This window comes from Bufo bufo, chromosome 7 (genome assembly GCF_905171765.1).
Source record: "Bufo bufo chromosome 7, aBufBuf1.1, whole genome shotgun sequence".
In the NCBI taxonomy this organism is placed as follows: Eukaryota; Metazoa; Chordata; class Amphibia; order Anura; family Bufonidae; genus Bufo; species Bufo bufo.
Genome location: NC_053395.1, coordinates 156,410,109 through 156,424,464, shown reverse-complemented (window position 1 = coordinate 156,424,464; position 14,356 = coordinate 156,410,109). Strand labels below are relative to the sequence as shown.

The following is a 14,356-nucleotide window of genomic DNA, read 5'->3' as shown; positions in this document are numbered from 1 at the left end:
TCAAAGACCATCAAAGCAAGACTCTCTGAGTCATGCATCGCACTCTGCAATAGGCATAATCATATCACATTTGCCCATTTTTCCATCAACTAACTGCCACAGAAGTCCTTGAGAGCCGGCACACAATTGACCATGATATTATTTAATATATTTCATTAGGTTGGCATTATCTGATTTCTTTTGACATACGTATGTGATGGAGAAAAACTGACATATGTTATGGTTACACACATTGATGTCTATACAGTGATATATCATGATTAGTTCTAAAACTAAGGAGAAAGCAGGAATAGTTTAAAGAATGGCTCATGGTGCAGAAGAAATCTTGCCCCATGTGCATTGCTGAACAGGACTCTGCAAGACCGTACAAACTGCACTCACATCCCAATACACCCTGATTTACCTAATGGCAGATCTCCTGGAGGGCCCTTGAGTTGGACTTCCTTCTCCTGTTCACCTCTCAGGACCGCTACAGCATCAGCAGTTACTACTTGGACTATGCGTGCAGATACCTCCTCTGCCGAAGCACCAAATGGGCAAAACAAGACAAGTAAACAATACAGACATTGTTAATATAAATGGGCAGGGAGGTAACAAAGTCACAATAAGAATGGAAAGTACTATACTAGGAGATACCAATATGAATCAGATTATTATAAAAAAAAAGATTTGATCAAAAGTTAAATATACAGTCAGGTCCATAAATATTGGGACATCAACACAATTCTAACATTTTTAGCTCTATACACCACCACAATGGATTTGAAATGAAACGAACAAGATGTGCTTTAACTGCAAACTGTCAGATTTAATTTGAGGGTATTTACATCCAAATCAGGTGAACGGTGTAGGAATTACAACAGTTTGCATATGTGCCTCCCACTTGTTAAGGAACCAAAAGTAATGGGACAATTGGCTTCTCAGCTGTTCCATGGCCAGGTGTGTGTTATTCCATCATTATCCCAATTATAATGAGCAGATAAAAGGTCCATTTCAAGTGTGCTATTTGCATTTGGAATCTGTTGCTGTCAACTCTCAAAATGAGATCCAAAGAGCTGTCACTATCAGTGAAGCAAGCCATCATTAGGCTGAAAAAAACAAAACAAACCCATCAGAGAGATAGCAAAAACATTAGGCCTGGCCAAAACAACTGTTTGGAACATTCTTAAAAAGAAGGAACGCACCGGTGAGCTCAGCAACACCGAAAGACCCGGAAGACCACGGAAAACAACTGTGGTGGATGACCAAAGAATTCTTTCCCTGGTGAAGAAAAGACCCTTCACAACAGTTGGCCAGATCAAGAACACTCTCCAGGAGGTAGGTGTATGTGTGTCAAAGTCAACAATCAAGAGAAGACTTCACCAGAGTGAATACAGAGGGTTCACCACAAGATGTAAACCATTGGTGAGCCTCAAAAACAGGAAGGCCAGATTAGAGATTGCCAAACGACATCTAAAAAAAGCCTTCACAGTTCTGGAACAACATCCTATGGATAGATGAGACCAAGATCAACTTGTACCAGAGTGTGGGGAAGAGAAGAGTATGGAGAAGAAAAGAAACTGCTCATGATCCTAAGCATACCACCTCATCAGTGAAGCATGGTGGTGGTAGTGTCATGGCGTGGGCATGTATGGCTGCCAATGGAACTGGTTCTCTTGTATTTATTGATGATGTGACTGCTGACAAAAGCAGCAGGATGAATTCTGAAGTGTTTCGGGCAATATTATCTGCTCATTTAGCCAAATGCTTCAGAACTCATTGGACGGCTCTTCACACTGCAGATGGACAATGACCCAAAGCATACTGCGAAGGCAACCAAATAGTTTTTTTAAGGGAAAGAAGTGGAATGTTATGCAATGGCCAAGTCAATCACCTGACCTGAATCCGATTGAGCATGCATTTCACTTGCTGAAGACAAAACTGAAGGGAAAATGCCCCAAGAACAAGCATGAACTGAAGACAGTTGCAGTAGAGGCCTGGCAGAGCATCAGCAGGGATGAAACCCAGCGTCTGGTGATGTCTATGCGTTCCAGACTTCAGGCTGTAATTGACTGCAAAGAATTTGCAACCAAGTATTAAAAAGTGAAAGTTTGATATATGATTATTATTCTGTCCCATTACTTTTGGCCCCTTAACAAGTGGGAGGCACATATGCAAACTGTTGTAATTCCTACACCGTTCACCAGATTTGGATGTAAATAGCCTCAAATTAAAGCTGACCGTCTGCAGTTAAAGCACATCTTGTTTGTTTCATTTCAAATCCATTGTGGTGGTTTATAGAGCCAAAAATGTTAGAATTGTGTCGATGTCCCAATATTTATGGACCTGACTGTATGTGTACTGGACCTAAAGTTCTGCTCAAACGGGTTCTCTGTGTCCAGGATATTGATGGCCTATCCATCAAATATCAGACCTTTGGGATCCAAGTTTCAGCACCCCCACCGGTGGTGCTCTTTTATTGTTTACATTAGTGCATACCATCTACTTAGCAGCAGGGGTGCAAAAAAAAATGCAACTTCAACCCACTCAAATGAACAGGATTAAGCTGCCACACCCTGCACTGCTGCCACTAAGTAGACGGCATGCATGTAGATGGACTCAATATCTAGAACCCATAGCACCCATTTAAGGAAAATGCCACATAAGTTTAAATGATATGAGTATGAAACAAGAATCCAAATAAATGAAATTGTGGTATTGATACAGATGGTGTTTAGAATCATTATGACAAGGTGGAACTGCCAGAACACAAGGAAGGAAGTGTTGTCATGAGGACACAGAAAGAAGAAGGGTTTGAGCCTGTAGCTGATTATCAATGATATCTCTTCAAGCGTCGCAACAAAAATTTATAACTGCTCTCTATACAGTGAAGTATACAGTGGCTGTCAATCATTGGTTAGGATGGTGGGACAAGCACTCAGCACTTTAATATAGCAAACTCATTATGTTCTTTCCTAGCAGCTGTTAACCAAATGACACCATATTTACTTGTGTCCAATGGACCTTTCATTACATTGCACTTAAGACGTGCCTAACCTTTCAACAAACTGCATTAGTCAATAGTACAATGTGTGTACATGAGATATAACACTATTTCTGACCACCATATGACCATTAGCAGTTTTCCTTTGTACATGCTGAACATTTTGTTTGCAGTTCTCTCACACATAGTGGGTGAAGACTAGCTGCCCTCCACTGCACACAGAAAGTAGAGGAGAAGCTGCTTCCTAAGCATCTCTTACTAACTCAGGTAAATGCCTGCTACTCAGCTGAATAAGCCGGTCACGCATGCTGTGTTCCATCCTTCCACTGCCACCAGTCGAGCAAAGGCAGTCATACAGAATAGAGATGAGCATATGGATTCGTACAAATCTATTTGTTCATCAAACAGAAAGAGAGGACAACCTCTTGCTGTTCAAGCAGCTTCCACCCCGGCTTGATTGACATGGCTGGACAACTCTCCCACTGCTTTGAGTAGCTTTGCAAAATCAAGAGGTTATCAGATCTGCAGATATGGGAGTTAACGGGGCTATCTCAACTTGCACACTTTTGTCTGGGACCCAGAGGTGAGGGGAGAGTAAGCCGGGCATCCTCTCATGTGGTATCCTCTCTATTCACCTCTATAGCACTTCCAAAATAGTGAAGCGAAACACCCATAGTGATGAATGGAGGGTGTTAAGCATGCTCTCCCTTCACTTCTGGGTTCCGTTCTGAAGATAGTTGCAGGTCCCAGAAGTGGGACATTTATGGCACACCCTAGCCTGACAGTTCATGATCATTACTAGAGATGAGCGAATCGAAGCTGATGAAGTCGAATTTGTTCCGAATTTCAGGAAAAATTATATTCTGAACGAAGGCGAATTTCCTTGCGCTTTGTGGTAACTAATCGCAATTTTTCCTAAAATGGCAGCTAGCCGGCTACAAGGGCGGCTACACGTGTGAGGACATGGGGCAAGGAACTCTGGGAAGGTGGGATGACCCATAATGCCATGCAGCCAATCAGCAGCCAGCCAGCCGGGTGATGTCACAGCCCTATAAATACGGCAGCCATCTTAGAGTCTGCCATTCATTATTGTACTTTGTTCAGGGACAGACGTGTATGCAGGCGCTAGGGAGTGTAAAAAGAAAAACTAATTGTAAAAAAAAAAAGGAAAGAAGCGATTTACTAGTGCAGGGAAAGGATAGTGAGAGGAATCATTTCACAGGCAGGGAGAGATGCGTGCAGATGCTAGGGAGAGTCATAGGAAAATCCTCATTGTGAAAAAAAAGCGATTTACAAGTGCAGGGAAACATTACTTGGGGATCCACATAGTCTCATAATACAGCTCTGTCATTCCAGCAATTAGTTATTGGGGTGCAAGTGCTATGTTGAAAAGCCTTTAGTGGCTTTTATCTGTGGAAAAAGATAAATATATACGCAGGTCACTTTTGCTGTTAACTGCGCTGATATTTAGTGGCCTATTTCACTACAATACGAGAAATATTTACACAGGTCACTTTTGTTGTTATTTGCGCTAAAAGCGTCTATTGCAATATTTCTTGAGAAAAGGAGAAAAATAGACTAAGTTAATATTTGCTGTTATTTGCCTAAAAGCGTTTATTGTCATATTTCACTACAATACGAGAAAAATAGACGCAGTTCACATTTGGTGTTATTTGCGCTAAAAGCGTTTCTTGTCATATTTCTAGAGAAAAAGAGAAAAATATTTGCAGTTCACTTTTTCTGTTATTTACTTAGAGATCGTTTTGTGGCCTATTTTAGTCCAATAGGAGAAATATACGCAGTTCACTTTTGCTGTTATTTACGCTGAAATCGTTTAATTGCCAATTTTAAATCCTTTAGTTGCCTATCTCAGTAAAAAAAGAAAAATATATTTGGCTCTTTTAGGGGTGTTTTAATTTGCTTTTAATTTATTTAGTTCAGCTAAAAGTATGTCAGACAGAAAAAAATGCCAGGCCCTGCACATGGGAGTGTCAGAGGCGTAAATGATTCTGGGGCAGGCACAGGTAGAGTAAGGGGGCATGGCAGCAGGGGTTTCTTCCCGAGGCCTCAGATCCACATGTCAGCTAGCGGTCATGTCTTAACCAGCAAGCCAACGGTTCTTGATTGGTTGACTGGATATTCGACTTCGTTGCAAGTGACAGCAGCACCAGCAGCCTGAGTCTAAAGTCACTGATGAGCAGCTTTCTTCACCCGCATAGTGAAGAAACTACTCACCAGAAACAGCAGGTAGACCTGGAGCAGGATCTGGACCAGCAGGTGGTGGCATATTTTGACAGCACACTTCCAGCCGTCATAGAAGATTCACTGGACTACTGGGCAGCCAAACTGGATTTGTGGCCACAACTGGCCGAGTTTGCCCTGGAAAAGCTGTCCTGCCCGGCCAGTAGTGTGGCATCAGAGCGGGTGTTTAGTGCGGTGGGGACCATAGTTACCCCAAGAAGAACTCGCCTGTCCACCCAAAATTTGTAGAGACTTACTTTTGTCAAGATGAATCAGGCGTGGATCAGCCAGGATTTCCACCCACCAATGCCTGATGCATCAGATTAGATCATCCATCTCCACACTATGTCACCGTGCCACTCTGTGGTATCATGCTGCTGCTGCTGCTGTTGCTGCCATGTCCACACTATGTCACCATGCCACTCTGTGGCCTCCTGATGCTGCCATCTCCACACTGTCACCGTGCCACTTTGTGGCCTCCTGATGCTGCCATGTCCACACTATGTCAGCTTACCACTCTGTGGTATCATGCTGCTGTTTCTGCCATCTCCACACTATGTCACCATGCCACTTTGTGGCCTCCTGATGCTGCCATGTCCACACTATGTCACCTTGCCACTCTATGGTATCATGCTGCTGTTGCTGCCATCTCCACACTATGTCACCTTGCTACTATGTGGCCTCCTGATGCTGCCATCTCCACACTATGTCACCGTGCCACTCTGTGGCCTACTCATACTGCTGCTGTCGGCCTCCACACTTTGTCATTGTGCCACTCTGTGGCCTCCTGATGCTGCCACCACCTCCAGACCCTGTCATTGTGCCACTTGGTGGTCTCCTCATGCTACTTCCACCTCACCACTATGTCATAGGGCCACTCTGTGGACTTCTCATGCTGTTACTACCCTCCCCACTCTATGACGGTGTCGCTATTGTCCTTGTTTGGCCTTGTTGAAATCACCATTTATTTGACCTTTCTTATGACGCACAATGGATCCTCTCTGTATAGCAGCTGTAAGGCCTGTATGGTCGGATCAGAATTGGCTTATGATTTGGTAGCCAAAAGCAGGAGTGGGTACAAAACACAGAATACATGCAAATATTACCTTCACGTGTCATCTCTCTTTTAGATCCACTCCTGTTTTTTTGGGCATTACTAATACTCATGGATTACTGAGCAAATGCTGACCGAGTGATGGCGTATGCTCCCCAGACAGGATCCGTTTTTTTGTGGGTTATTGTTCTGACGGATCAGAGGAAGGGCAAAATAATCAGTGACTTCAACACAAACTTACTGCTGACACCCTCTCCACTCTGTCGGGGGGGCTCTACTTGTATAAGTGTTTAGTATAACAGGTTCTGTAGACATCTATGTGGAATCAGCTGACGAGGGTGTAAAAGGAGTGCGCTTCTTCTTGGCGCTAACAGTGACCTGTAAGGCTGAATTAATACTTGAGTTATTTGGTCAGTTTTGGCCCCGTGACTGCCCTAATAAGTGAAGTGTGCAGTCATTCTAATAGCGACGCCTGTCATCTGCATGTCATACTGACTGAGAGTATTATTTCACTACCCCAGCAGACTCCCTATGCGTGTCACTGCAAGGCAGTGTTCTACACCACTATAAAGGCTCTCTGCAGCCCGGAAATAGCCGTTTTTTATTGCGATTCGTTGTGAATATATTTTTTACAATATATTTTTTCAGAAAATTCGCCGAACCGGCCGAATCGAATTTCTGAGAAATTCGCTCATCTCTAATCATGACATTTTTCTTGATCTTTATTAAAGGTATTCAACTCGCAATAAACGGAAAGAAATATAAGTTTATGTGTAGTGTCCATTTTAAATATATCAGTTAAACAAAAGAAGAGGATATGTTTATGGTGGCCATACTCTTTTTTTTCCTATGCAATGTCTTAGACACAGTTATTGTTAATCAAACAAGACCAAAGGAACTCAGGCTTACCAAATAATAGAGAGGTGTGAAGATACTACAGATGTACACTGGGCCTTTAAGAACACATGTCCAACCTTTGGTTCTCTCAAAAGGCTATTATATTAATTTAAACATGACTATAACAAAAAGAAGCATGTAACTTTTTGAGAGTACACAGAAATTCGCATTGGCTAAATGTAACCAGGCTGCCTCCAGGGACTTCCTCAAGAGCAACATTGCTTCATATCTTCTACTTTGATGCTTATTTCAAGAGACAAGAGAAAGGAGCACTGCGGCGGAAATTGTGTTTTTACTATTAATGATGCTGAAAAAGGGACAGACACTTCTGAACTAATGGAAGTCCTCTATAAATAGCAGAGCCAGCCGATTTAATTTACCCTTGAAGGCTTCATACAGAGATTCCTCTAACTGTACTTTTCTTAGGGTTCACTCAGAGTTCAAGGAACAGGAAGGTACCCTTCATGGCTAAAACACAGTGTTTTAAATCTAAAGTAGTTTGTACATTTATGTGTTTTTGCTTGACCTTTTTCAACTCACTCTTTTGAATTACTTTACATCCAGCTGAGGATCAGTGTTATTAGCAATATTTAAAGTTTAAATGATGAGATAAGACGAAACACAATTTATGATGTGCTCGTAAAATACACATTTGTTAGGGGGGTAAGTCAATACAGGCCTCTTGGCCGGATTTCCACGTTCATGTTTTTTAGGCAATTTTTGAAGCCAAAGACAAAAATGGTTCATTAATGGCTTTAGCTTCAAAAACTGCATTCAAAAACCTGAATGTGGAAACCCAGTCTTATTCTCCAATGAACATTAGTTATTTATTAGGGATTGTTTAGAAAGGTGCATGATGTAAATTGTAGTGCAGGTAATCTTACTGGTGACTGTGTTTCTGAGTTATAACCTCCATTCAGATCCTTAGCTGTGTCATGTGACCAGCACTTTGACTCTCTACCGGATACCGGACAGAAAGCCAGTTTCTCTATCTATTCCTATTGGAGCCTCAATGTCAGTCTCATAGGAATGAATAAAGAGGTAACTAACTTTCTGTCCTGTGCCAGTTGGAGAATAAAGTGCTGGTTACATTACACAGCTAAGGATCAGAATGGAGGTTATAACTCACAAATACAGTCACAGGTAAGAATATTACCTTCACTACACTTTATATCAGGTACCTCTCTAAGGGCGGGTTCGCATCCGAGTTATAGAATTCTGTAATAGGGTTCTGTTGTGAATGGAAGCCTTTAAGAGGCATTCCGTTTTGTTCCATCCTAATACATGTCTATGGTAACAAATAACGGTTCCGTTTGGTTCCATTATACATGATGGAAAAAATAGCCCTGTGGACTAATGTTCCTAAGAAAAAAGATTTTTGTGTGTGTTTCTTTAAGCTACTAAAAAGATCTACCATGATAACCGTGTCCTCACACAGAGGAGAAGTGTCCATGTTTAGGTCACAGACCATCGTTATACAACATACTCACCATTAAAAACAAGGTTTCCGCATCAACAATGCTTTCACCCAATGTACTAGCGTTTGCTCATTCATCGGGTGATTGGTGGTACTTTTACACATGCCAGTTAATAGGAACAAGCATTCGTATGACCTTTCATTACCAAAAATCAGCCCAATAATAGGCCCATGTAAAGTGGCACTTCCAAAATCACTTTCAATGTAAGCATACTGCCTTATGGGGTAGGTGGCCTGAAATATAATCATAATGTACTTGTGAAAATCCTGTCCTCTAATCCTGGGAAATGTTTCTTTTTATGCAAAAAAAATAAAGTTTTCAGTGCACAGGCGGTGCACCCTCACTCCGCCATAATGGTGCCCAGCATATCTTTTCTAGTTTGACTGGGTCCATTAGGTCATACATTTTTTTAGCTGATTTCTTCTGTTACAGGGGAAAATCAGCCTCCTGGCAAGCAGTGCAGAGCACTGGGGATCACATGATCACTAGAATAGCAGCAGGAGGCATCATGGTGCTCCGGACCCACTTAATGCTCTCTTTGCTTTGTTTTTTCCCCTCCCCAAATATTTGTGAATATTTTCAACATGTTGATGCTCTCCTCTCAGGATACTTTGCTATAACTTTTATTTATACCCTGGTACCAGACCTTGAAGTGGGATACAGGGTTCTCTTCTTAGAGTGGGCATGAGTGGAAGATTATGTACGGTCAATATCATGGCGTTGACCTTTGTGCACCCCACTTTAAACCATTTCATGAGCAAGTTTTCATCCAAAATGTTTGAAGAATTTTCATTTTCTTATAACTGGATGAAAATGACATCATATGCCATAACCTAAAGCCTTCTGTGCTGCATTATACCCAAATGAGGCTACATTTACATGTCTAACAAGCCTGATCCGTGAAAAATACCGGCTGTTGGGCTGACAAAAACTGTCGCATGAAACATTTTTTGGTCCAGTCAAAAAACGAACATTTATGACGGAAAGCGGCCAGATCACCACCACCCCTTATTATAGTCAATGGGCATTTGGCAGTGAACTATAGAATCCAGTGAAATCCAGCAGGCCTATGTAAATGTACTCTCAAAATGCTTTTTTGCACAAAATATTGTCTGCCCTTTTTAAGACATTTCATGCTTATGTGAGAATTTGGTAATTATCCTAAAGATTTGTTTTTGTACTGGCAAGTACCTTATGGTGATAGACTATTCATGGAGCAGCTTCACATTCAACCACTGTCTCTGCAGAAAACTGTAGCAATACGCAATTTGTCCTTCCTGTAATGCATCGTCAGATTTACTACATGAACAGAATGAAAATAAATGAAATTCAATCTAAGAACATGAGCATGGCTAAAGCTTTACAAGAACGTGCGAGGAATAGGTAATGGTCCTGCTGTTAAAGGAGAAGTTCATCCGTAAAACAACTGTACAATAGACCAATATGACCGTCCACCTCAGTCAAGCAGCTTTATTACGAGCACAGCATAATAATACACATCTATAATGCCTTCAGAGATACTCTGGTTATTTAAAAAAAATGAAATTACATTTACAGTCCTGGAGGCCTTTGTGGGACCCCAGGTTATCCATATAAAAGCATCAGATTCCGTAACCTCAATGCTGACAAAAAAAGCACCTTCCATTTGTCAACACTGTGAAGGGTTAATTATGGTAATAACAGGCCATTAACCAAATCTGTCGATTCAGTCATTGCTCAAAATGCTAAGGCTGATGCTGACTGCAAAAATACAGGGTGAGGGGGGTGCACTGGAATACTATATGAGAAGGACAAGGAGGATGGTCATTCAAGCACTTGTGGAAAGTGACGCAAATAATCAGTGCTGTGACTGGAAGCAGTTCAATGTCTTAGCGGGAAGAACAAGTTTTTTTCTGTACATTGTCACTGACACTTAAAGGGGTTGTCCCACGAAAAATATTATACAGAGATTAAACCAGCACCTTGATTTGAATACTTTTGTAATTTCATGTAATTAAAAATTTTGCATAGCCACTGAGTTATTTGATAAAATGTATCTGTATAGCGCCACCTGCAGTTTGTCTTTTTCATATTTCTTTGTCCTCCTCACTGAAAAGGCCGCACGTGCTCAGTTTCATCCTACAACTGCCTCCTGAGCTGTGATAGGGAGAGCTGAGACACGCCCCCTTAGCTACATCAGAAAAGACACTCCCCTTAAACTTTCAGCTTGATATAATCTAACAGAGCAAAGAATGTCGATATCTCTGGATCCATGTGAGGTACAGGGCTGGATCTAGCTTTGTTAGAGAGAGATTGTCATGTGTTATATGAGGTCTGATTTTCATTTTTTTACATTAGTCATGGGATAACCCCTTTAAGCAGAAATAGAGATTGTTTTCTTAAAGGGTTTTCCGGGAGTGTTGCACTTATGACCAATCCTCTGGGTAGGTCATCAGTACCTGATCGGTGGGGATCCAACACTGGGGACCCCACCGATCAGGTGTTTGAGAAGGCACTGGCGCTCACAGTAGTGGCCTTCTTGTAGCTTTGCCTTGTGACGTCATGCTCATCGGTCACACGGCCTAGGCGCAGTTCAGCCCTATTGAGGTGGATGCAGCTGAGCTGCCATACCAAGCACAGCCACTGTACAATGTACGGCGCTGTGCTTGGTGAGCTGAAGGAGGCCACGGCACTTCTGCGAGAACCAGTGCCTTCTCAAACATCCTTTATGTTTTAAAGTGTATATAGACAATGTACAAAGTGATATTAGGATGGTTCCACATGACATCGCTGCCCGTTAGATGGAATGCCAGGTAAAGCTTTTAAATTCTGCCCAAAAAGTTCAAGCTTACAGTGCCCATCACTAAGAGTGCTCCAAAGTGAACGTGACACTAAAACACAAGCCAATTTGGATTCCTCTAAGTGATTCCTCTAACTAACTAATACTAGAAGATGCAATTAGAAGATTAAGGTGGGCAGGCAAGCTGCCATGACAGAATCACCCTTATGTCCATGAACCTCTGAACTTAGAGAAACTGAATGATTGGATTTCCAAGAAAGGAAAGAAAAGAACCACACCATGTAAAAGACAGCAAAAACGAGTAAAACAATATAAGGGCAGAAAAATAGCTGTGATCGGTGGTCTAGATCAAACATTCAGAGTACGTATGCTAAAAAAAGGTAATATAAACACCACATTATAATTTCTGATATGGATTCTGTTACAGTAAGGCCTCATGCACACGACAGTTGTTTTTTGCATCCGCAAATTGTGCGTCCGCCAAAAAAAACGGATGCGGCATCTTTTTTTTTTGGAGGATCCGTTTTTTCCACAGATCCCTTGTAATAAATGCCTATCCTTGTCCGCAAATGTGAAAAAAGTAGGACATGCACTATTTTTTTTGCTGAAGGGAAACACGAACAACGGACGCGGAACACAAACGGATGAACTATCAGCATTTTTTTGCAGACCCATTGAAATGAATGGGTCCCCATCCTATCCGCAAAAAAAAAACGGAACGGAGGCCGAGAAAAACAACTGTCCTGTGCATGAGGCCTAACTTACATAGTGGGTATGACATCTCACGTGCTGGTTTGACACGTATTAACCGTTATATAACTTATCCAGTGCAATTAATTGTAGCTACTAGTGTCTGAGACCATTACATGGAATATTTCCTGGTTTGTATTGCCTTAACTCAAGTTACCATTAGTCCGACCAAGGACAACATCTGCATGGGGTTTGTATGTTCTTCCCGTGTTTGCGTGGGTTTCCCCCTACACTCCAAAAGACATAATCTGTTTCTATTTTCTGATTGTAGATTCTTTTATTCTATTTTCTGTACATGACTAGGGGGCAGCCATCTTGCCTGAACTTCTCTTTACAGCATTTCAAAATACGCTTGGCCCAAAGCCACAACAGACTGCAGACTAGAGGGTTTCTAGACATGTTCTGTGATTTGGGCAGAGGTCATTGTGTGGAGAGGGGGAGTAAATAAGCTGACATTGCCTATTTTGGCTGGGGTATCCTGTGTTAGCTACAGTATACAGACTGGGTGTTATTGTAATTCTACATACTGCGATGATAATGAGATGACTGCTTAAAATTGATCTCTACAAAACAGGAAGTGTTATGGAATTATTAGATTTAGAGGCCGGTGTAAAAAATTGGAGGATTTAACGATTAAAAAATAAATAAATAAAGTAGTAAAGATTTTTTTTTGAAACTCACCAGAAATTAAAAAAAAGTTTAACATAGAACTTGATTTAAACGATAGGTGATTTTCTGATGACACATTCCTTTTAAATGTGACATTAGAAAAAATGGGGGAAAGCTATCAAGATAGGCGCTTTTTGGACTGGTCTTGATATCCCCTGCATTGCCCCACATCATAAATGAGGCACATCATCCAGCGGTCTGTGCGCCTAAACAGAAATCTGGCCTATATCAAGTGAATTTGTCGCATCTGGCCACGCCCCCTTCCCACCCTTGCCACATCCTCTTTCTGAAAAGTGGCAAGGGTGGCATAAAACTGCCCTTTGCGCTTTTAAAAACAAACAAACATTGCATTTAAAAAGTCGCAAACATACATATATGCGACTTTTTAAAGCCACTTTTCTGGTGCAGGGAGATGATAAATCTCCCCCAATGTGTTTTATTTTACTGCCTCAGTCTTTAGGTTTTGTCTAATGTGGCAGTTCATTCCTCTTTATTTGGTATACATAATGCCCATTGTGCCAGCCACAATTGTACCCACCATTTATATTCTGTAAATGAAAAGAATATGGGGGTCATTTATGAAGCTGAACTACACCTACATTAGTCGTGTATCAGGCGCAGGTTGCGGTGCAAAGGCATCTAAGATGCTGCTCTTAAAGGGACCTGCACCTATATCGAGAATGGAGAAGGCCAAAGTGGTGGCTGTAGGACTCCGGTCCAGCCACCACCAAGTGCTCTCCCCATAGAAGTGAATGGAAGAGCAACGCACATTATCGGCCACCGCTCCCATTCACTTATATGGGCCCGACGAAAATAGCCAAGCCAGCGCTCGCCTATTTTCGGTGGCCCACTAGAAAATTTATGGAGGATGGCAGCGCATGCGCAGTGCGCTCTCCACCACTTTCGGGTCTCCGTTCTCGATATTGGTGGGACCCACACCTATCAGACCAATGGGGGCATCTGAGATGAGAATAACCCTTTAATAAATGTTCCCTTATGTTCTGGTAAAATATTTCCTACATTTTGAACCGACAGTAGCCAGAAGACAATCATAGTCAAGTAACATTTTTTGTAATACAGCTTATAGCTCTGAGTATTATTCTTTATTTTTTTTTTTGTTTTTTTTCTTTATTTGTTTTGCTTCCATATGCCCTAATATAATCTCTTTTATGTAGACATTTTTTGGCTGAAATTCACTTCTATAAAAGGTGCACAGCAAATACAGTTTTTTAAGCATTTTCTTTGTGCAATAATCATGGAGCACAACGACCCCCCATTCACTGGTGCAGTCACTGACTTGCTTCACCAGCACAGATACAGTTAATTAGCTGTCTGTCTCTAAGGAGACTGAAACGCTGAGTCTTTGTAGACATTACTGGGCTGACTAAACGGTTGCCATGACAACAGTGGTAGGAAGCAGCTGGTTTCGGGCCTGTAACCAGGAACGGAGGCAACTGTTTTATCATAAGTAATTATCATCCTGACACCAGCTATTTTATGCTAAA

General features: G+C 41.7%; 1 protein-coding gene across 8 annotated transcripts in view; it reads right to left on the bottom strand.

The window, feature by feature from the left end:
* The window catches only part of MAP2 (microtubule associated protein 2), a 258,280-nt gene that overhangs the window by 65,355 nt on the left and 178,569 nt on the right, over nucleotides 1-14,356 (bottom strand). For all 8 annotated transcript variants that reach the window (XM_040441562.1, XM_040441559.1, XM_040441560.1 and 5 more), the window contains one exon: nucleotides 404-517. In XM_040441562.1, the coding sequence (XP_040297496.1) occupies nucleotides 404-517 (114 nt within the window). The remainder of the gene's footprint in view (nucleotides 1-403; nucleotides 518-14,356) is intronic.